The sequence below is a fragment of the Dromaius novaehollandiae genome, chromosome 5, assembly GCF_036370855.1.
Source record: "Dromaius novaehollandiae isolate bDroNov1 chromosome 5, bDroNov1.hap1, whole genome shotgun sequence".
NCBI classification, from domain to species: domain Eukaryota; kingdom Metazoa; phylum Chordata; class Aves; order Casuariiformes; family Dromaiidae; genus Dromaius; species Dromaius novaehollandiae.
This window is the reverse complement of record NC_088102.1, coordinates 53,109,143-53,132,836: the sequence shown is the minus strand read 5'-3', so window position 1 is coordinate 53,132,836 and position 23,694 is coordinate 53,109,143. Positions and strand designations below refer to the sequence as shown.

General features: G+C 37.2%; 1 protein-coding gene and 1 long non-coding RNA gene across 5 annotated transcripts; one reads left to right on the top strand and one right to left on the bottom strand.

Annotated features, from left to right (window-relative positions):
* Nucleotides 1–377: 377 nt before the first annotated feature.
* Nucleotides 378–18,514, bottom strand: ZDHHC13 (zinc finger DHHC-type palmitoyltransferase 13). 4 transcript variants are annotated; one of them, XM_064512834.1, is made up of 17 exons: nucleotides 18,372–18,514; nucleotides 17,300–17,445; nucleotides 16,767–16,889; nucleotides 16,185–16,262; nucleotides 14,841–14,985; nucleotides 13,965–14,029; nucleotides 13,217–13,379; nucleotides 12,089–12,214; nucleotides 11,618–11,751; nucleotides 10,746–10,846; nucleotides 7,986–8,113; nucleotides 6,863–6,925; nucleotides 6,317–6,410; nucleotides 4,841–4,924; nucleotides 3,313–3,470; nucleotides 1,746–1,843; nucleotides 378–1,002 (listed from the first exon to the last, which is right to left on the bottom strand). In XM_064512834.1, exons 1-17 carry the CDS (start codon nucleotides 18,393–18,395, stop codon nucleotides 867–869), a joined length of 1,866 nt encoding a protein of 621 aa, XP_064368904.1. In that variant the 5' UTR covers nucleotides 18,396–18,514; the 3' UTR covers nucleotides 378–866. The 4 variants fall into 4 exon arrangements, with proteins under 4 accessions (XP_064368904.1, XP_064368905.1, XP_025950331.1 ...); XM_064512835.1 differs by having other exon boundaries at nucleotides 17,300–17,442; nucleotides 18,372–18,473; XM_026094546.2 differs by lacking the exon at nucleotides 18,372–18,514 and adding an exon at nucleotides 17,818–17,887 and having other exon boundaries at nucleotides 17,300–17,442.
* Nucleotides 18,515–19,757: 1,243 nt separating this feature from the next.
* LOC112979961 (uncharacterized) lies at nucleotides 19,758–23,001 on the top strand. The gene is made up of 2 exons (XR_003258306.2): nucleotides 19,758–19,997; nucleotides 22,879–23,001. It is a non-coding gene; the product is annotated as an uncharacterized LOC112979961 (long non-coding RNA).
* The last annotated feature ends 693 nt before the right edge of the window (nucleotides 23,002–23,694 follow it).

The following is a 23,694-nucleotide window of genomic DNA, read 5'->3' as shown; positions in this document are numbered from 1 at the left end:
CTGAACTTGATACGTTTCTCTTTATTACCTCCATCATTATCTACTTTGACTTCTATCCAAACACACTGAGCAGCAGGCCACTCTGGACTGATGTCACAGCCCTGACATCTTGGAAACATGACTCACATCATACTAAGAAACAGCTATTACAGCTGTGTCCATGCAACTGGAAATAACTTTTTTTTTTTTTTTTTTATACACACTGATACTTTTTGATCATCAGCTCATCCACTTTCATAAACTAACTGTGCATATACACATGCAAAACGTAAGGCAAAAAGTCAGACTTTTTCTGATGGTGTTCTCCTTACCTGTTGTTACCTATTTCATGAGTCATATATCCCTTGAGTGTATTTCAAGCAGTCTGTAAAATATACTTAAAAGCATAAAAGTTCTGTTTTATTACATGTAGCCCCCCCCAAATACAAAAAAGATCTTAGACATTTTCACAACATAAGGCAAGCAATAAAATTATAATGTAGTTGTAATATTAGATTTTTTTTTAAACAATTCAATGTTTCCCTTAATTGTCTTTGTTTAAACAATCTGCAAAACAAAGCAAAGGGTACCAATAAGGTTTTGAAAATCTGCCAAAAACCCCCCCTTACCTTGTAAAAAAATACATTCTCTGTGTCATTTCAATCACGTATTTCCTACATAATTTCAGCTGAAACTACATATACAGACGTACAGTGATTGTTTCATATTCAAACCTGCTGCAGCTTATGCAATGTAGGTTTACTATTTAAAACAATAATAAAAATTAAAACAAGCCACTTCCAGAAGAATTTATAAAGATTTAAAGAATACTCAGTTTTATTTAGCTTTCAGCTCAGCTGTTTTAGAAATTCAGCAATACTTTTTCTTCACACAGAATGAAGATTTTTCTCCTTTGCCAGATGAAAGAGATTGTACTGTTTGGTCCAATCAATTACATTGGGTTTGAACATGCCAAGGCACCCACACTGAAAAAAATCTGCAAGATTCTGGAAGCATCCAAGACTGAAAATGAGAGAAATATCAATTAATAAACCTAACAAAATAAGACTGCAGGCAACAACAACAACACACATGCACCATGATGCAACATTTAAGATACAATGCTGACCATGAAGGCAGCTCTTGAAGGAACATAAGAATAGTTCTCATCTAGTCAGCATTATTCTTTTTGTGGATCTTTCAACCTCTATTTTATTTAACAAAGAAAATAAAGTTCAACTCAAACATTTAAAAATAATATTTACTAAAAGTCTCCACTAACACAAAGATGAGGAAGTAGGTATTTCTAGTATAACAGAAAAACTCTGGTACCAATTTTTCTACTGAGTCGAGTTCTGCAACAGAAGTCAGAAAGGGGTCAAATTATTTTATTCTCTTTCTGGACCCACAGAGCAGATGCAGGGCTTAATTAACAAATAAAAGGACAACAGGACAACACCCCTTTCACCCCCCCACCCCCCCCCAAACCATCTGCTAGTTAGAACTATGGACTGATTTTGGCATATCTTTTTCCTATGCATATAGCCATGCAGGAAAAGCCACACTAGTTGCTATGTTGAATGTTTTATTTCCTACAGTCAAAGACATCCTCAGCAAGGAAAATAAGGTTCGTTCCTCCTCTTAGCATAACTGATAACAGGAATGAGTAGTATGCCCATAGACTAACATTTATTTGTACTTATGAAGTATTAGAACAAATTAGTACTGAAGACATACATCCCTAAATAGTCTTCATTAATACTTACTTGTATGGAGTTCTCCTGAGTGAAACAGGGTGCTTAGATGACTTGTTCTGTATCATGAGGTTCATTCTTTCATGTGAGGTCAGTCCCAGAAATGTAATCTTTGGGAAAGAGAAACGAGTAATGGTTGAAGGAAACATGAATATCTCAGAAATTAAAACTGCTGTGACACCAAAAAATGTTGTTTAGATGGGAGGGAGGGGAAGCGGTTTGCTATATCTAACAAACAAGTAACTACTGCCATACTTAAAAACTGCAAAGTATGTTTTTAAGTATGTCACTTAGACTGAAAGAGAATCCAGCAAGCTGTAATATTAATGCTTCCACTGAGAAGGCAAGCTTGATTGGATGATTGCACCTAGATATCTATAGAAATATAAAGAACTATAGCAGTTAAGCACCTATCTTCTCAGGTTTTTTTCTATGTTCTACCACAGAAATTATTCCATACCCTGAGAAAGATTAAATAGCCTGGCAAAAAAATAAAAATAAATAAATAAAATAAACAAATCATCAAGTAGAAGTTAGAAATACAACCATAACTTCAAAGCTTTCTTGATTCCCTGTCATCTTTTATGGAGTTTCACAATGAGATTTATGTTTTGTTTCAGCATTTTTGCTTAGTTATCCATTGCTTTTTCCATTTTTTTATTTTTTGATCAACATGATATTATAAGCCTTTAAAAATGGCTGCATGGTTACTTCACTGAATGTTAGTTTGAGCCATAAAGCAGCGCATTTACAAATCACTGTATATACAAGACACAGTAGGTACTGTAATTGTAGGTATCCTAACTAGATCCTTCCGCCTCCCCCAAGATGTTATCTCAACATATTCGACATTAAAAAAATCTAGCAGTACACATTTAATATTCACAAACAAATGGTGGATTTTTTTAAAAAAGAAATCTAAGATGTAAAACAACTCTTTAGCTCACTATGCTTAACAGGTATCGAAGAAACATCTTTCCTGAAAGCTGCTAAACAGGCTTCTTCCCAGATGTTTTAAGACAGCTCTTTTCAATCTTTTTTGCCTAGCCAAGAGCTCTCTGACAAAAACCACAAAAGAAATCAACTCATGGAAGTTTGACACTCCTTATCAGGATAAAATCAGGGTCATATGCCTCTATTGTAGCAATAGCACTTAATATGGGCTAATGATGTACTGCTGAGCTCTGCTATAGAACTTCCAGTTCAGAAATAATTGTGCCATGGGCAGAGCTTTTGCACCATATTTTTAGGCAGTAATACCAGCTCTATTAGTCAAATAATCTTCTTGCCTTTAAATACTTAAAAAAACAGGTTTGGGATTTTTGATAAACAGTAAAACAAGAATTCAGTTATAGGAATGATTTTCAGACTGTGATCCAACTTTTATGCAGGAATGGTGAGTGGACAAGTACCCACAAAACTCAGAGAACTGCCCTAGGATATAAGATATCCACCTAGATGTGCCATTAATTTGATAAAGAAAGCAGGCACAAGATCCGTGAGGCAGCAATTCATCTAGGAAAATATTTTTATTTGATTGCTCCTTAAGAGGGGAACACAAATTAAAGCAAAACAGTACCTGATAAAGCTGAATAATTAGCAACAATGAAGCCCACACAGTATGGAAACAGGCTAGCAGGAAGATATAGAAAACCCATGGAGAACAATATATTATCTGTGTGAAGTAAGTCCATGCTCCATCTTGACGATAACTTGTTGCACAGTGGTTTGACCAATCTGATGATAAATACAAATAGCTAATTACATTTTTAATATAGACTACCTAAGGATAGAACAAAGAATATTTGCACAGAAGATTATATGGAAACATGCTCTAAAAATATCGTGTTTAATATATCATGTTACCACTTAAGAACATCCAGCTAGATATTTGACTGCTTGCTATTCTCTCTGCATAATCTTTACATTATGTGTTTGTAATCCACCTAACGAGCATTTAAGGCACTATCTAGGTACTCATATAAAACTAATTAGTGACACTGAAGTCATCATCTTTCATTGTCAAGCTTCTGGAAATTTCGCTTCGTGCTTATTTACGGTTTTAAGACAAGTACTTATAATTTATCTCAAACCTCATCAGGAACACAACATGGCAACACAGCCAAAAAAGCAATAGTTCACCAGTAGTAAGCAGATGCAAACTGGATGGTGCAAATTTTGTAAATTTCTTAGACATTTAAAGCCTACCATGTACATTTTTAACCTATAAAAACCTAACAAACAGAGCAAAGTCTTTTGCCTCCAAGTCAGCAGAACAACGAAGAACCTTTCCCTGTGTTCATTCACACCCACGAAATGCAGAAAAATATATCTTTTGCAGACTTCAGACAACTACCGAAACACAGGAAAGCAACTCATGTTTACACCACACGTCCTCTGCTACCACTGCCAGTTTACTTCACTCTAAGCTGAGTATTGACTCATTTCAACATAAGGTGAATGAACATAAAGTATAACAAACTCCTTCTGTTTTTTTTTTTTATTTAAAATGTTAGCATTACGTCAATTCACTCTCAGGAATTACATTGCAAGGGTGGTCTCTTTTCCAAGAAACTTTTGAATTTCACAAGGTAACATTTTGGATTTACTAATGAGTGTACAGTTCTCCTCTTTTTAAAGTTCTATGTTAACAACAGAAATAATTTTTTGCGAGAGTTCAATATAGATATTTCCAAACAATAAAATAAGGCCTTTCCAATAATATATTTACAAATTTATTTTCTATTGGAGGAAAGAGGATTCAAACTGGAATTGGTATTCTGACTTCCACATGGCTACCCTATTTTATGGTCAACAAGAACCTTCTCTAATGTTGCATTTACCAAAAATTGACATCCTTCTAGGGCAACAGCTTTAAAGAACGCATTTTTTAAGTTTCTACTCAATACAAAATTAATCAGATGTTTGATCAGACTCAGAAATGCTGATATATTTCAATTTAAAAGAGCCACAAGATAACATCACCGCTGAAATCTGGTATCATTTGTGCAGGTATAACTACACTTGATGGAAATTAAATATTGAAAATAAAGAGCATACATACAGCTCCTTGAAAGCAAAATTAAAATAAATTCATGAATACATACACAGAAGAGTTCCATAAAGCAGCCAGACACCAGTCATAGTTAGGAAAAACAGGAACAACACATAATAATGATGGTTGCCAATGCCTGTATTGGTGCAAGGAAAAGAAAACACTGACTTTTTTTTTTTAATTTTAAACAGTATTTGCATTTTCCCTAGAGTTAATAAGAATAGGAAGAATCAGAAACAGTTCTCATGATCACCTCTGCTACCCTGAAAAGGAGGGTGACAAAGCTGGTCTCTTTCTCAACTTTCTCTTGTTACCCATCTCAATTTACACAATAGAACTAGTCTTTATAAAGCCAAACAGAATTTATATCTCCTTCAGAACATGCCTTTGATTGTTTTAGTTAGATAAGAACTGATTATGCTACCACAACTCTCCTTAAACACAGTACAGTTGCCTTGTATGACTGAAAAATCTGATCTATTCCGATTTGATTATGTGACCTCTGTTTCCTTCAGAATTGCACACATACATATAAAAAGACAGAGACTTCTGCCAGAAAAGCTGTTATATGAAGATGTATTTTTTTTTCTTTGAATTACAACCAGAATTGATCAAAGTTTTGAAAAAAATGCAGAGGAATATGTCTCAAAAATTTGTAAAAAATAAATATTGCAAAGAAAGTTGTTGAATATTTAACATGGCTGAAATGATGACTTTACTGGCAAAAAAAGTTAGAAATACACTGTTATAATTTTAAAGCTCTAGCCTTTGAATCTCAAACATCACCAACAAGACACAAAGGAGGAGAGCAGGAGCTTCTCTAAGAACACAAGAATGTTGTTAAAAAAAAAAAAAAAAAAAAAAAGCCTTACTAGCTCTATGGTCCATCTTCTCCTGCATACTGTCCCTAACAGCGGCAAATAGGCGACATCAGGGAGTGCAAACAAGCCTGGTCACTTTCTACAATTCATTCTCTTCATCCACAGCTGCTGCAAACTGGCAGAGTGTGCTTGTTTGTCTAATTCTTTTAGTATCTGCTTTTGGGCCAAAATTTTGCTTTATCCCTTCCTGAACCTTCTGATACTGTCTGCTTCCACAAATCCTTACAGCAGGAAGTTCCAAAATTTTACCACCTGCCATGTCTTTACCTCTTTCAAAACCAATTTCTATTCCAAGTCTCCCCTAGTTCTAGTTTTACGTGCATACTGAACAACAGTTTTACATTCCCTTTAACTACCACTTTCGGCGATTTTGAGGGTCTCAGTCTTATCCCCTCTTCTTTCTTTGCTCAAAACACAAGAGTCCTAGGCTTTTTAGTCTTTACTTTTAAGGCAGCCATTCCATCCCATTAATCATTTTAGTTACCTTTCTCTATGCCACCTGACTACTCTCCACACTTACCAGTGAACCCTTCAGTATCAACTATGTATTCTTATATCAGGTTCGCTCTCTCTCAGGTGACAAATACTAGTTCTGCAATTCTTTTAACACATGCCATTTTCAAATTTGATAAAACAAATATTCTCACCTATGCACTGTCCAATCCATAGAGAATGCTGATCATATTTGGCTACACAGGAATCGCAGGCAAGACAATGCATAGATCTCAAAGGCTTCTTTACCTAATAGACCATGAACAAAAAGAATACAGTCATAGCAAAAACATTTATTTTGCTCGAAGTTTTGAGCACCACCTGAAAAAAAAAAGGAGGGGGGGCAATTAGAGCAGTAGTCCCATAGCACAATAATGCACAAGCAATATATTTTGGGCACCATATTTTTTAGGTTTCCATTATATATTAATTGTTACAATGCAGAACATAGAAGATAACTGTACACCTTATTTTTACAACAACAAAAAGAAGAGGGAACAAAGCTGTTTTATTAAGATCAGGGGCCAAGAGTCTCAAGGCATTGTTTTTGACACCTTCTGAGAAAAAAGAAATCAATCAAAATACAACAAACTACATGTGTAACACCTGCAGGACAAGAAAGGAAGAAAAAGGTTTTTTAAATTGTTGTATTGAGTAAAAGCCAGGTTAAAAAAACAAAATGTAAACAAAGCCTCACTTACAAGACACGATGTGCAAAACGTTCTGAAGTCCAAGCAACCTGCTTCTGCAAGAGCAACAATGTTCTGAAAGACAAAGTAGTTTACACGGGCATTTAGAATACAGTTTCAGTGTGTCTGTGAAGATTTCTTTTTAACGGCAAATGTTAAGCTCTGAGTGCCAAGCACCAATAAGAACAGTACTTGCTATTCATGGACAGAGAAAAGGTTAATGAAAAACACACCATGGCATACTACTACAATTTCATTCATGCAGTATTTTCTAGCTCTATGTTGCCAAAATTAATAGTATTAATTAAATGTTCTTAAAAATGAGATCGTATTAAGATACAAGGTCTCATACAGTCAGCCAGACTTCAAAGAGATGACGAGAACTGCTATATTTAGCGTTCCTTTATCAGTACTAGATAGCCAATATTTACTAGTCCTGTAGCAACAATATTGAACAAGTTAAAATTTCAGTTTACTCTCCCTGGCAATCTGAAGAAATGCAACCCCATGGAGAGCAAAAAGAAATCACAAACAGAATGTTGTTCATAATACATGGGTCGGGAATGCCTACATTACACCAAACATTAAGTTGTCTACTCACTGCTTGGCCATGGATTCTTTTTACCACTGTAGAAATACAACTATGAAATACCATGTTTTACAAAAATCAAACCACAGTACACAACTTCAAGGCATCTGACAAAATTTAAAACATTTCGAGCGGTTAGTACAGCTTATGAGCGTGAAGAATTGTAGAATTGTGAGTATCTCTAAGTTTAGATACCTGAAGTGGAAACCATACAAAACAGTTATGTTTAAGTGAAGTTCTACCTGATTTAACATCACAGACATCATCAGTGGTGTGGGTCTGTATGATGTTTAGCTGAGGCTCACATTTCAACGAGAAGATGCAGGCAAGGAAACAGCAGGATCAAGAAGGTAAGGAAACAACCACCAATAGGAGAAGTTATTTACAATCTAAGCTGTCTGACGACAGAGCTAAGAACTCTTAAAAGAAAATAGTATTTCACTGCTTGCAGATTTAACAAAGATGCACAAGAAGACAAACCAACCAACCTAAAGTACACACATGTTGTAACAGGTTCCTTCCATTTGCTTATACGAAATTACCTACCTCTTTTTTTTCTTCTTCTGAAGTCTTAACGTATCCAGGATCAGTTTTCCAAGTCTTATAGAAATAATAAAGAAGACCCACTATGCTGAACACAACAGTAACTTGGAGAATTGTGTTGGCTACATGCAGTATTCAGATTAAGGAACATATGCTTATATCACATATCACCACTAACTGGTAGACAAGTAATAGCAATTTCAAGCAATACACAAAAAGGAAAAGAATGACTTTCACTCTTATGGCAGTATTTTCTCTGTTCCTCAGAGGCCATCTATCAGAGAAGTTGAATGTTCTGTCTGGTTCAGCTTTGGAGAGAGGCCTTTTACAACTGATATAAGCCTGCACTGCAATAAAGCTCCCTGTCATCCTCACTAGCCAGGTGCTGACTTTTACCTTTGAACATATAACAGCTATAAAATAAATACTACTTGTTTTTCCCTCTGAAGTTTTGCTATCTTGTTTAAATAATACCAATAGGACATACACAGTTAAGATTCCAGCAGCTGGGTGATTTGACTGCTCTACTATTTTTTCAACTAAAACAACCGAGTAAATTCCAATAGAAAAAATTGGACTTCCGTTATCTTGGTAACTTTTGTCACTCAAAAAGCAAGCACACACTGCTAAACACTTCTGAAGTGAACAAGACAGGTACTGGGAATCTTTCTTCCCTCGCAAATATACCAGAAAATCCAAGACCTTGAACTGATGAATTTTTGATCTAAAAGGGCTTTTTTTTTTTTTCCTTACATTTCCCCATTCCTTTTACCTAGTGACTTACTGTTTTAATTACAGCATATAGAGGGAATTCATATTATATAAACTTCAGAGAAGTAGATTTAAATTTGATATATAGTTACTTGATGTAACTTCTCTAGCCAACAAAATATTATATATGACTGAGGATACACAGCCATTAGAAACAGAACTTTCGCACTATGAAATAAAGACACTTGCAAATCCGGTGAAAGGGGGAGGAAATCATGTCAAGATTCATGTTCTCCATACACCAACAGAGGAATGTGCAGTGGGACAAACTGCATACCACTTAACTTTAACCTTCTAACTTGATAGCTCAGGCTCCCAAACAGGCAACAAAGCCACTAGGGAGCAGAGTGCCCAAGTATGGATTCCATCTCGGTTGACTATCCACTATCCAGAGAGCCAGGATAGTGTGAGATAACTCCTAAAAATCAAGTATGTAACCTCAAGGTTGTTTTGTCTTACAAGCTAAAAATACAGCAAAGTAGTTCTAATTAAAAACCAAGAAGATAAACTATGAAATACTGGCAATGGACACCGTCAGTCTTACAGTTGTGTTTGGTTATGATGCAATTACAGTGTGCACTTTCGTAAGCTAAGATGATGTTCATTTCCTGTGGATACTGCTGGTCTATTTGCACTTTCACTGTTTTTCAAATCTGAGAGTGGCCCTGAATTATAATCGCTGGACTTTTTCAGTGAGTCTAGGGGAACAGTTTGACAGACAAATATGGGCAAATAAAATACTTCACACCTTTTTGACATTCAGATCCATGGGTAGCTCCAGAGGGAAAATACATGTATGTGAAAAAGGGTTAGACAGTGAGAAGAAAGACTCTCTGCTTGTCCATCTTATCCAAACATAGTTAGACTTTCAAGAGCATCATTATGCTCACTGTCTTCAGCAGAGCATCTTACTCAAACCTGTTAACAGTGGAGAGGTTTTTCCTCCACCTTTTAACTCAGATGATGCTGAGAAAATCTTAAAACTCCACAATGCAACACTGAATAATATGTTTTCCATTCAGACAAGCATATGTATGTATCTCCAACTGGAATACTCTTAATGAGTTCAGTGAAATTAATCCTGATAATTGTATTAAAGAGATACAATTAGAAATACCATGAAAGATAATGCCACTAAAGGAATGAAGTAATTACAAGTGAAACACTACTTAGTGTAAGAATATATTATAGCTGGTTTAATACAACATTATTTTCAGTTTTAAGCATCTTCCTAAAGATCTTTTTAATAGAACTTTTCACAAAACTAATCAATAAATAAATTGGCCTGTGTGTGCCAAAAAAGCACAGCACTGAAAAGTAAGTGTAGACTATTGAATAAACATTGCTGTACTCATCAGTCCAAAGCCTCTTCAAAGAAAGTGCATGGTATACTGAGAATGCAGCATAACCTCTGAATGAATATGACAGGAGCCTGGAAAATCTACTTGTGGGGAGGAGGGGGGAGAAGAGGGACACAGAAGCTTGCTTTTTTTAAAGCCAGAAGCATGAAGCATACCATCACCTGTTGAATCCTTGTCATTTTAGAACTAGAGATGCTTTTAAAATTGTTATTAATGCATGCATGCTCCAGAGGTGAGCTTTACTATGTGCCAAAATACATTACTGGATCAGTGTCTCGATGAGGAATATTAAGGAGTCACATTGAAACTGTGGCATATAACAAAGAATTTGATTTCTGGGCCTCAGATTTAAGCAAACTGTCAATATGAAATTCCAGTTACAGAAAAAATAGTTCACAGTAGTACACAAATGTATCCTAAAGATAAAAAAAAGCATATATATTTAGTCCATCTATAACTTTAATAACTCAGAATTATTTAACCCCTGCCCAATAGAGTAAACCAGTCTTACCAGACTTCAGTAGTCCCATGGAATTATCTGGGACTGCTCATGACTATTTGTATGACTGGGCTTAGGTTTATTAAGAACTGTAAGTAGAGTCCTATTGCATTCCCCAAGTGAAAAGGATATCAGGCAGGAACCAGACAAACCAGGTCAGAGACATCCAAAAAACTGAACTTAGCATAAATGCTGTAGGAAGATACCTTAGATTCCTGAGCCCCACAAATCGCCTGAAAGAATATTAAAAAAAAATAGATTTTATTTAAAACTTAACTCCATAGAAACAAATTTGTCAGTTTTGTTATTTTAAAAACTTTACTCAAGATACCTTTAAGCAATTAAAAACTGCTACTCAAATAGGTACAGGGATAACAAATCAAGAATAAACTGAAGAGTGCTCTGTTCCAGTCTAACATTAAATATCTGAATTTATGTAGTAGCATGTGAAAAATACAATCTCTGCTTATTTGCACACACAGATAGTATTGTCATTTCAATATATACCATTATGGTAACTGTTGAAGAAAGCAAGAAATCTGAAAAATTGCTTGGGATAATGCTGGGAAGTTTGGGGAACAGAGGGAGAGGGAATGGTTCATTAAAAACTCATCCTGTGTCACAAATCAAGAGGAAAATGTTGAGATAAAGCACACTTCTAAACATTGTGAATGGATATCTCAGTGCACACCAGGTGCAGACCTTCAGTAACAATCTCTTTAATATAAAAATTAGTTAACAGTCTGCTTAAAAAGACTTTTTTCCTCAAATTTTCAGTGGCGATCAACTATCGTTTTGCACACCTGAAAGCATTTGGTTTCTATGGTCATTCTGGAAAAAGATATATACATATACATATATATATTTTAAATCCTTCACAGAAGTAGCAACTATTATTTTATAGACTAAGTGGAATTGTAAACTCTGAAAAGAATACTGCATTGGATACCATATGTGGCATCCATGACAAATAAATGCACATATAGAGAGAAAAATCCACAAACCTCATGAACACAGTCATTCCAAAAAGTATCAAGAGAAGTAGACTTCCTTTCAAAAGCCAAGAATCAGAACTTAAGTCCATTATATATCCCACGGCCCACATCAACGTCAAGGAAGATGCCAACAGCAGGAAAAGCTATTAAAACGACTCTTGTTAAAAATTATAAAATATTCAAGCAAGATTTACTTCTTAATATATTATTACTTAATATATTAATACTTAAAGTATTTAGGCAATATAACAATGAATACTAATGAGAGACCCAAGCTAGAAAACAAAGGAACAAACCATTACACAGGCATACAGACACAGAAAAGCCCCACACCTAAGTGCTAACAGATTATTTGTTTTTTATGTGCCCAATTTTGGAAACCTTAGAGGACCTTGCTGTTACACAGAAGTTAAGTTATATATTATTCTAAACACATAATGCTGTAGCTTTATTTCTATTAGTTTTTCCTCACAAAATTACCTCATACTTCTCTACTATTCTCAGTAACCTGCAATTTTTTCTGCTTCTCATTCTTTCTTCCTCAGTCAGCATATAAACAATGAAGCGATTCTGAGTTTCACAAGCAAGGTCAAGCGGTGTCTCTCCCTTGAACAACAAAAACGAATGCTTATTTCTTTATGTATGTAACACAAATACTTACCTTTGTAACAGCACCAAGAAATAAATATAGTTAAAACAAGAATAACTTGGTGGTTGCCTTTCCCCCATATTCTCCCCCCCACTAAGCAAAGCATAGGCTAAATTCAGAGTTTTAATACACTTCATTCACTGTTTTGTAATGCTAAAGAACAGATACACACAACCAGATCACATTTCTCCAAATTATCTATTGGATTGTCTTCAAATACCTGAAATGCTAAGCTGGCTGCTAGAATATTACATACCCATTGAAAGGAAAGGTTTCTTGTTTATGTCAGCTTTTTAAAAATAAATACCAATATTCTAAGTCATATGTGACTAAGTAGCAGATGGAGAACCTGCACAGCTTAATCCACAAATCCTGAATAAACTGTATTTTACATGCATATCTACACAGTATGATCAATCAACAGGGTTTCAAGATTTATACTTTTCACTACTACTTTTAACAAATATTAGGACTAAGACTTATATATGCTACTAGTACTTCTGAATGTAAAAACAGCCGCTGTCAAACAGCAGTTCTTAGAGGAAGACATCCACCTCTTTTTGAAATCTTTAATAGTCTCACTGGACACCCAGACAGTGTTATTCTTGAAAATTCTGGCCTAAGTAATTATTCCTTATGACAGTCTTCTAAGGTAAATAAAAGCTGACTTAAAGGAGAATCTGAGAAGGAAACACTGATTACAACCACAGTGATCAAAAGGCCTGACTGTTCATTAAATGAATGTTGCAGAGAATGTCTGTATTCATCCTTTGTGCTACACACAAGAAAAGTTCTAACTCCTTCTGTTAAAGAGGAAGAATATTAGTTCTTACTCACCCCCCGTCCCGTTCCAAAGGCTATCAAGATGAAGTACTTGAAGGAGAAAACTAAGATTTTTCTTCAAATTAACTTTACAAATTCATGTCACATGTGATGAAATACCATGAAAGAAACTCTACCTTGACATTTTTTATGTCCATGCTAGCACCAGCTTCCAGCAACAGATCCACAGCACTTGTATTTCCTGATGTAATTGCCCAATGCAATGCAGTATTCTTTTGAACGTTGTCTACAGCATTGAGAGAAGGGTTAAACTTTAAGAGAAACCTCGTGGGTTCTGGTCTAGATGAAAATGAAGTATAAAAGTTAACAAACAGATGATAATCTGCACTGGAGATGAAGTTTTTAAAAACCTTGTAAGAAAGAGAATTGTTCCAATCTGAACTGCAGATACAAAATGCCTTCTCTCAGAACAAGCTCATCGACAGTATATCCAAGTTCTGAAATCAGGACCTGCCTGAAGGTTTTTCTCTAGACTATATTATCTCATTATTTTAACAGGTAAGAGGTATTCATGCAGTTTGTAACTTTCTACAACACTCTGTGTAAACTTACAACACTCCTTTTCTTTATTATAATGCACTTTACTGTGACCACTTCCATTTATTTTTGTTTCTGGAAAAATGGAATTATGCTGCAGGCGTTCTAGCTGCAAACCTGAACTTTTATTTCTTTGATATTTTTTTCTTTCTTTGCTATATCCCATTAGCTGCTTCATGTTCCCTAATCTCTGAAATATTACATGTTTCAGTATGACTAAAAGGGAAAAAATGTCAGTTTAACAAAAAGTCTTCAGAAAAAAAAAATTCATCTCATTAATTCCTGGGTACAATAAGACAGATTCTTTTTAAGTTATCCACTACTTACCCAACCACTTTTTGCGCCGATATCATTAGAGGTGTTTGTCCATTGAAGTCTGTTGTATCTACATTCTAGGTGTATATGTGTGTATATAAATAAAAACAAGCAAGTGATTAATGGCGATTTCAGGAAACAGACACACATGGTCAGACTCAACAACATAACTAGCTTAGCTTCACCGAAGTAAGGAAAGAAACCATATTACACCATCCAAGAAACCAATACCCCAAAATTTTTTGCCTTCCCTGGGTCTTGCATGTCATTCCCTTCGGAAGATACTCAGAGGCTCCACTACGGTTATTTAAGGGAACCATGTTAACTGGATTTCTTTTCCTTTTCTGCTCAAAAGTGCTACCAGTAGAAGACACTTTAGAAAGCATTTTTTAGCAAACATTATACTTGTTATTAGTTCTTACTTCAAATGTAACACAAGAAAATATTAATTACAGTGGATGTATCATAAAATAAGCAAAATCAGAAGTTTCTCCTTAAAAAAAGTTCAGATCTAGTCTGATCATCTATTCTGCATGTTTCAGCTAGTGGACAATTGCACAGATTTCTAGTTATGAATTTGTACTCAAACAGTAAATAATTGAGGGTGTATGCATTTCACATACTGCTATTTGTTACCAGGTTTAAAAGCCAGTTATTTATACTGCATAACAAATCTGCATAGCATTAGCAATTGTGCTCAAACATTGTGAATTGCACAAGGATGACAAGACAACTGGAAAGAATAAAGACAGATTAAGGATCTCTGAACTTATGGTATAGGGAAATACTTGCCGAATACCTGCTTGTCATCTAGCAAACAAAAACTCTGTCTGTATCTGGAATACGTAGGCAACTACTCTTAAGTGGAAAACAAAGCTTGGGACATACCTGGCCTTTTGATATGAGGTAAGCTATAATAGGCATGTGTTGAAACAGCACTGCTAAATGAATGCTACTGAATCCTTCCCCATCAATAAGACTGGGATCTGCTCCACATTTCAACAATAATATGACCATAGGTAGGTGTCCTTGCCTGTAAAGATATATGAAATGAAACCATAGAGATGACAAAAAAGCTGGAAATCTTAATGAAAGCATTGCCTTAACAATTCTCTCTTAGGTACACATAAAAAAAAAAAATCTTTTCAGAACCTTGTATTTTTATCCAGAAAATTACTTTTCTAAAACTAAAAGGTTACCATAGGGCACAAATACATACATCCATAATGGAATCTGAGGCAATATATTAATTTAGAATACAGTGGTTAGTGGCAATAATTTCTCCTGTGAGTATTCTTTCTTAGGAGAAGTATCTAACTTTGTTCTGCAGTAGACTGAAGTAGCCCAGAGAAACCACTACTCTTCCAACGTGAGAATTTGCACTTTGATTACTGGAAAATCATTATTTCCAGCTAATATTTGTCCAGACAAACATTACCTTGTTCTTCTGATCATTTTACTCAAGTCATGTCCTAGAAGCCAAAACTATAGGGTTTAAAACTATACTGTGCTGGACAGATAGTCTACACACATAGGTGTAGAAGGGCAGATCAAAAGAGACATTAAACATACTCAAGCCCCAGTAGCTACTATTGCTCAGAAAGAGATACTGCATGTTTGTGGCAGCTGCTACACATAGTCCAAGAAGAAAAGGTAACATCACTGGGGCAGAAGACCAAAAATATCTATGTGCTGCTGAGCAACAAAGTATCTTACACTTGTTCTGCTACCACATGGTAGCACTTTAAGGTTCAGGATTGGCAGTGCTGAGTCTTATGACAGCACACAAACTCAGCCTAGCACAGAAGCTTAAAAATATGAAAGTATATTAGTTAGACATCCTGAAGTCTGAGATGAACCTTGACTACAATATTTTCAAATCTAAACTATGCCCTAATAAGCATCAAAAGTATTAAAAAAGCATCAAAAGTGAACTAACACACCTGAATTCTTTTTTGCCCAGTAAGGCAGGACTTAAAAGACAAATGCTGAATAGTATTGCTTAAAATGTGAGTCAAAGTGACCAAAATACATAGAGTAGCTGTATAACACAACTTGGTGGTCTGCAAAGATTCCAGGTATCAGAGAACAGATTTCAGCATTATTATGGACATGGAAACTAAGCAATACAAAACTGAATTTGATTTAAGATGACAACTACTGCGCTAAACAAAATGACACTGTAACAGATCATACCAACAAATTTACAACTGACAATTGTAAGCAGCATACCTAATGGCCCAGTGAAGTGGAGTTGAATTCAAATCTCCACCTAGCTGATCCACTATTGCACCTTTGGAAATATAAAACCTGTAAGGGCAACAAAACAAGATTAATAAGAGTCATAATAAAACATTATACTAAGAATAACACAGCTCTAGAAGTAAATAGATTGTAATCAAGAAACTTTCACTAGAGAAGCAAATCTACAAGAATATTTTGCAGTAAAAGATGGTGTTTTGAGAAAATGTTTAACTAAGAAAACAAAAAACAGTAATTAGCAAGACACCCATAACATCAGCTTTAATCTTTAGTAAACAAAACAAAACAAACAAACAGGAAAATCTAATTATTTCATCCACTACACAACCTCCCACACACGAAAAAATGAGTAGTGATAACTTCACATTTCAGTGACGTCTTCACGAAGATAATCAGGCTACAATTTGTATTTTATCTTTTTCTTCTGAAGCAGCATATTCCATTTGTTCTAAAGCACAATTAAAATATTGGCTGTAATTAAGAGTAGCAGAATACTTGTGTTATTTTTTTTTTTTTAATATTCAATTGTTTTCACAAGGACTCAGCACTTGCCTAACCAGCTCCTGCCTGTTGTTTATTGCTGCCCAGTGAAGAAGAGTCACGTTTTCTTTGTCTGGTTGCCGAACATCATATCCTGCTTCTACCAGTTCTTTGCATCGCTCTAGTAATCCATACCTTAAATGAGAAAAAAATAAATAGATTTACTTATAATTCATTTGTTAAAAATATCCTCCAAGTACTCGAGGAAACCTCAGTAAACCTCATCCAGCAGTTACTACTTGAGCAAAATTCCACATTGCATTCAATGGAAGTCTTGCAAAAAGATTTGAGCTGAGCTGAGCCCTGATATATAGGATTTTTTTTACCTCACGCAACAGACTTGATTGAGATATACCTGACTGCACATTGTTTATGATTAAAAATATTTCCAGTAGTATCTTACAGTGATTTTTCAACTTACTAGAGAGAGAACATGGAACACTATAATTTTTCCTCACAAAAATATCAAAATGGCTTACATTGTAGGAAACACCTGCGTATTTCAACATTTTACACACAGAGAACATATACCAACATATACTTACTGCGTAGCCTTGACAATATCACAGGTATCAGAGTCCTCAACAAATGGATACAGTCCTGGTAGCGTTGATAGATCCTTATCGCTGTGGATATCGTGACAGCTGCACGTATGAGGTCGACAAGGCCCATGGCAATGATTTTTACACTGCTGGTTAGAAATAAACTTTATCATTTACTAGACAACATGTCTTCCTCTTTATGAGGGACATGCACTATACTTGTCAAGCTGCATTAATACAAATAAGGAAGAGAACTTAAAACACAGTTAAAAACTTAGAACCCCCTGACAAGAGACTGTTTTGTTTGGCAGAAGGTTAAAGGAGTGCGCAAAGAAAAGGGTTATATTCTATCAGACCACATTACGAAGGCACTGAACACGTTGTAAAGTTAGCTCCAAACAGAACACCTTCACTGTAAACAAACCGCTTCTTCATAACAATGCTTCTACAAGAAAAAAAGACGACCTATAGCCCTAAACATATTTTTAAAGAGAACTCAAAAGTCACATGGACAGACGTACGCCTCTAAAAGCCAATGCAAGGTAGATGAAAGGCACGTGCCACAGTCTCCGCACAGCCGAGGCCGCTGGGGGGGGGGGGGGGGCAGCGGCGAACCTCGCGCTTTCCCGGAAATTCACACCGTAACCGCCAAGTTTAACTGAGCGCCGAGCCGGGAGCGCCGCGCTAGGCCAACCTCCGGGGAAAGCGCCCCGCGCCGCCCCAGCGAAGGCGGTTACACACGAGGGGAAGCGAGCGCCTCCCTGCGGCACTCACGCAGCCCAAGCTGCGGGTCCCGCTCCGCCCTCACCCTCGCTCCCCCCGCTCTCCGCCTCTGCCCGAAAAGCTACAAAATCCTCCCGACGCAGCCGGCCGCCCTCCCTGCCTGCGCCCCGCGGAGGGAGAGCGAGGCGGGGGCGGCCGGCGCCCGCCACGGCGGCGCGCGACCCCAACGCGGCCAACGGCCAGCGGCGGCTGTTAACGGCCGGCGGCGGTTGCCCGGCCCCCGCCCCCCGCGCGCTGCGCCCCGCTGCCTCCCCAGCGCCTCCTGTCCCCCGCAGCCCCCGCCCGCCCTCACCGCGGGACCGCCGCCCGCAGCCATCCTCGCCGCTCCCGGCCCTCCCGCTTCCTGGTTACCAGCAGCGGGCGGCGGCAGCGCCGTGACCGCGCCCCACGGAGGGCGGCGCCGCGCCACACCGGGCCGAGGGGCGCCGGCCGCATCCCTCCCCCCACAGCCCGGCCGGGGCCGCCGGCGCCCCCCCGCGCCACGGCCGATAAGGGACACGAGTGGGGGCGCCCCACGGGGGGCTGCCGGGGGAAGGCTTTTCCGCAGCAACTCGCGGCAGAAAGATAAACACCCCTGAAGGTGCAGGGGTCCTTTGTTAGCCCTGCGGCCCTTGCAGAGGCTTGCCCTCGCAGCAGGATGCTGCTGCCCGGCTGCCCTTCATAAAAATTAAATTGAAGTCTGGTACCGATCTGGGGAGAGGAGCACAAGCCCTTCGGCCCACGGCCTCACGCCACCACAAGCTGCACGGCCCGGCCGGAGGCAGCCTCCGCTCTTGGGCCGGCCGGGCTGGGAACGACCCCCTCGTTTCCCTCTGCTCTTCAGCCCTCGCCTTGGGCCCTCTCGCGCTTGCATAAGCTGGAGGGCCTCAGTTTCTGTTTTTCTTCAGTTCTGGCAAAAACTCCTTTTTTCTAAGGCAATAGCCTGAAAACACTTCCTTCGATATGTGCTAGGCATTTTGCATGAGATCTGGCTGCTGTCAGCAGCTGGGACATACTCCCCTCTGCATAACCCTCAGGGACCTGGAGGCTCAGCTGACAGAAAACATGTTCAATGAAAAACAATCTTAGCTGTGTATGTAGCAAGCCCCACACCTTGCTTAAGAAGTATTTACCAAGGCTATAATCCACTCTGCCCACCTTGCGTTTTACAACTGCAGGAGCTAAGAAAACACCTGGAACCAGTGCAGAGTTCAAACGCTGACAAGTCTATTTTAAAACGCCAACAGGAACTTCAGTCAGTTATAAAGCTCCTACACCTTTTGACACCAGATAGTGTTATAAGCAAGCATTACCACACGAAAAGCTACCAAAGAATTAAGTTAATGATGAACACATTAAAAAAAAAAAAAAAAAAAAAAAAAGCAATGCCTCATTTATAACTGTCCATGCACTGGTTAAAGCAGAATCTATAGGTAGGAGAGGAAGAGCGCACATCTTGGTGAAGCCTCTACCATAATGCACATACAGAAGGGGCAGAAGAGGAGTTATTCAAGCATTCATAAATCCAGCCTCTCCTTCGCAAGGGCGTGATGTTGCAGCCTTAACGACATTCCTTTAGTGTGTTTTTGCATGTAGCTGCCTGCATCTATTTTTAAGAAAAAAAACCAAAATGTACTTTCTGTTCTGTATAGCCATGACAAGCCTTTCACTATTTATCATTAGAACGGTATCTACCATTTCAGATTAGAAACTCAATACACAGCAGACGACCCAAAAGAAGCTGTTACCGGCCATCCTGGGAGAGTCAAAATGCCTGTCAAGCATGCACCTCTGCATTGCCCAAAAAGTCTGCCTCAGCGACCCTGTAAGCTGAATCACTTTGTTGCGAAGTGTGCCTCTTATTCATGCTCTGTATTTAATGCTGGATACCCTGAATCGCATAGTTTAGATCCCTTAAAAGTTGACCGAATGAACAAAGGTAAGCATTTTCTTCACTATCAGACAGAAATTGGTCGGATAATTTTTCAGTCTTTTTGATTTCTAAATTCCTGTTAATTTTTGCATGCTAACAAAAGGATTTCAAAAAATATCTACCATGTAACACATTCAAATTGCCGAAGAAAGAAACACTGTTGTTGTTTAAATTAGCTGTAGCTGCAAATGTGGTTATGAATTTTTCGGTTAAAGCTATACCTTGAGGAAGCAATTGTGAATACTGCCAGCATCTGCTGTCCTGTTAAATAGATAAACATCTAGAAACCTGATGCAAACAAATAGATGCAAATGATGCAAACAAATAGAGATTTCCTTCACAACAATGTTCGCAACTGGTCCAGAACAAATTCTTCCTGAATGTGGCTATTGAAGTCTGCTCGCAGTACATTATGAAAGATTGCTTTATTCCAAATATACTACTCCTTGCTTTCTCAGCATTATTTTGGAAGGGCAAATGTGGTTGCTGCTGGTCTGCAAGTCTGACTAACAATCAAGATGCTACTGAATTAATGCAAGGTCACATTCCAGTTGACAGGTTAATATAGATTTTCCTTTCATATGCAGAAGTGCTATATAAATAGATATCAAAGCAACTCTACTTGATAAAATATTGAGAGCTTTAATTTAGTTCACTCACACAAAACGTTTTATATAATTTGAATACAGAAATGTTGCTGGGGAAGCTTAGGAAACAAATTTTGGTAGGCATTATGTTACTTTGTTATGTAATAGGTCCCAAAATGCACAAGCACAAAAATAAAACTGAAGAAGAAAAAGAAACTGTGTTTTTCAGTGTGAGAGTTTATCATGCTAGAAGTTAGGATTGGTTAAAACAGAAGTTAGTTTGACAGAAGTTAAGATTTTTGCATTATCTGAAACTATTCACAAACCTTAAAACCCTTGATTATATTGTATTGTGAGACAGTATGACAGCTGGCAGCAATAATTACAGTAGCATGCTGGCAATTTCAATTTGATATGTTTTAATCTTTGTTACCTGTGAGCCTCATTGCTAGCATTTTTTTAATTAAAAATCTTCCGGAAAGGAAGGAAAAGTTAGTATTTTCCTTGTACTACATCTACAGCTAGCTTTACAAAAGAAGCCATCTTTGATCTTGTTGAAATCTACGGCCAAGCTCCTAGCAGAAGACAAGATTCAGCCCTCAAAGAACAGATGGGCAAATTCCCACTTAAAACTACATATTAGCTTTTAATATATATACAATATGATACATATACAATAATACCTACCATGTGTCAGTGGCTTTTAGAACATACATTGGCTACTGATTTAATTAATTTTTTTATCAGCCAATAGTATCTTGCAGCATAGAGTGACAAACTAACCCCAAACGAAAGTTTTGCTTAACTACTTTTGAATAAATGGAGGCAGAAATGAACAGTATTATAATCTTTTTATGATTAGATCTGAAAATAGAGGTGGGGGAATAGTGCTTTCCACAAAGTTTGTGGATGATGTATATATTGGAACTAACTAAAATAGTAAGTGACTTTTAAATACTCAAAGGCTGCACAGACCAATTCTTGACTGACCACATTTTTCACATCTAAATAGGTGCAAGAACATTTACTACCTGCAGTTGTAACTCTTTCTTTAAGATTTTGAAATATTGTTTCTCCTTCTGGCACTTGTCACTTTTTACTGTTCTTTCGCATGTATAGCTGCTTACAGGTTTCATTTATGGCACAGTGAACAAGGACTTCTTTTCCAGGAAATTTTTGTAGGTCTTTATTAATGTCCTTCTTGCTTATTCTGTCTTGGCACATACTATATAAATATCATTTTCCCAGGAACTTTTGCTTGATGACTTCCTGACAAAAGTTCGGCTATGTTGCTGTATAGTTTTAGGGATAGTGTGATACTAGGTAACACAAACATGAAATAGTGCTACACAGCATCCTGCCATGATGTCATTATTCTCAGAATGAACATCAGTGTATATCTTGGTTAACTGTTATTCACTTGCATTGATGAGTCTGGAAGTCAAATAGCATCATAATTCATTTTTAAGGCCTCCCAAGTCCATACAGATTTTTTACATTACTTTGCAGTTGGTTAACCTTTCCCTAATCTTAAACTTCAAGGCTGGTGAAGTGATCATGTTTCTGTCTGAATTGAAAATTTCCAAGTAATATTTTTGATACATGCACATGTGCTGCTTGTTTCAAAACAAGTCTTGATCAACCTGTATTTTATCCAAGAAGCAGTTTCTCAAAGTGAATTCTGAGATTGAAAGGAATTGCTGCACTATGCTATTAATGCTGCACTGCTAATGCAGCATCTCAGGTACTTATACTTTATAAATTTGGTCAAAGTACTTAAGCATTTGCATGAGTAAGACCAGCTTTTAGTAGAACGGTGACCTCATAATCTTTAAGAGGCTGAAAGGCTCTGAGTAAGTGCATTTTCTTCAAAAGTGCTATGACAATCATCTACACTCCTAGACAATCTTTTATGAGCGACTATATGAGATTAGTGTCATTTTAATTAGATAAAGGTAAAGAGGTATTTAGGCCTTCAGCAGCTTTTAAACAGCATTTTGTGTTCACTTCACTGAATAAATGAGAGAGAAGCAAGTACAAAAAATGCTATTAAATCACATTGAATTGTATGGAAATTGCAATGTAAATAGTAAAATGCTTTTTTATTACAGCAAAACATCATATTATGCATTTTACATTTTATTTTATTGCTTTTAATGCTGCTTTATGGAGCAGTGTCAGTAATAAGATTTTTCATGTAAGCGTGTCTTTTCTGAAGAAAAAATTTAGAGGACACAGTTAGCATTCAGTCTATTTCCAGAAGCTATTTTCTTATTGTATCTCTTAAAATGTCTTTCCAGTTTTACTCTGCAAAGAGTTTTTATGAAGCTACAGGGATATCACCATAAAGACCTACCAACAGAAGGATCATTGTAACTCTCCCTCTTTCTACACCCACTAAAATAAAACCATCAACTGCGTAAGTGTCTGTGAACTTTGAATAAAATGGGTTTTGGGTCTATTCAGAATGATTCCAAAGAAAGTTTAAGTTCCTTTTTGAATTATTTGTCTATAGTTACTCACAGCCAGAGGAGGTACTGAGGCACTGAGGTATGAGGCAATAACTGACGTACTCTGATTTGCAAGTTTAAGAGAAAAAAAAGTCCATGAACATTGGTGAACTTAAGAAGAGAGCTCTATTAAACAAAAGCAACTCAGACTCTGAAAAAAGAGCAGTTACTGGTCTTGTCTTGCAAACATAAGCTAAATCACTGCAATAAGCAGGAAGCCAAGTCCATCTTCATGGTGTGCATGACATAACCTTGGAAGACAGAGCTTTAACCAGGAATTACAGAATATTATTGTACAGCCTATGGTAATTTGTATTAAATTGTGAGTTTCAGATGCAGTATTTTGAATGTTAACATCATGATCTTGCTCAGCTGTCATGAACTGTCTTTTCTTTAGTTGGATTCCACATATTCATTTGGTTGCTTTCTTCTCTTCAAGAAAAGACAGTGACAAGTTTGTGCTACACAAAAGCTGAGCTGGCACTTACCTGTCTTCTTTTGGCTGAGGGGAAAAGGAGCAGGGAAGAAGGAACATCCCCCTTTACTGTCATGAGTTGAGATTTTTTAGCTAGTTTGAGGTAGCTAATTTGAGTTAATATGAACCTT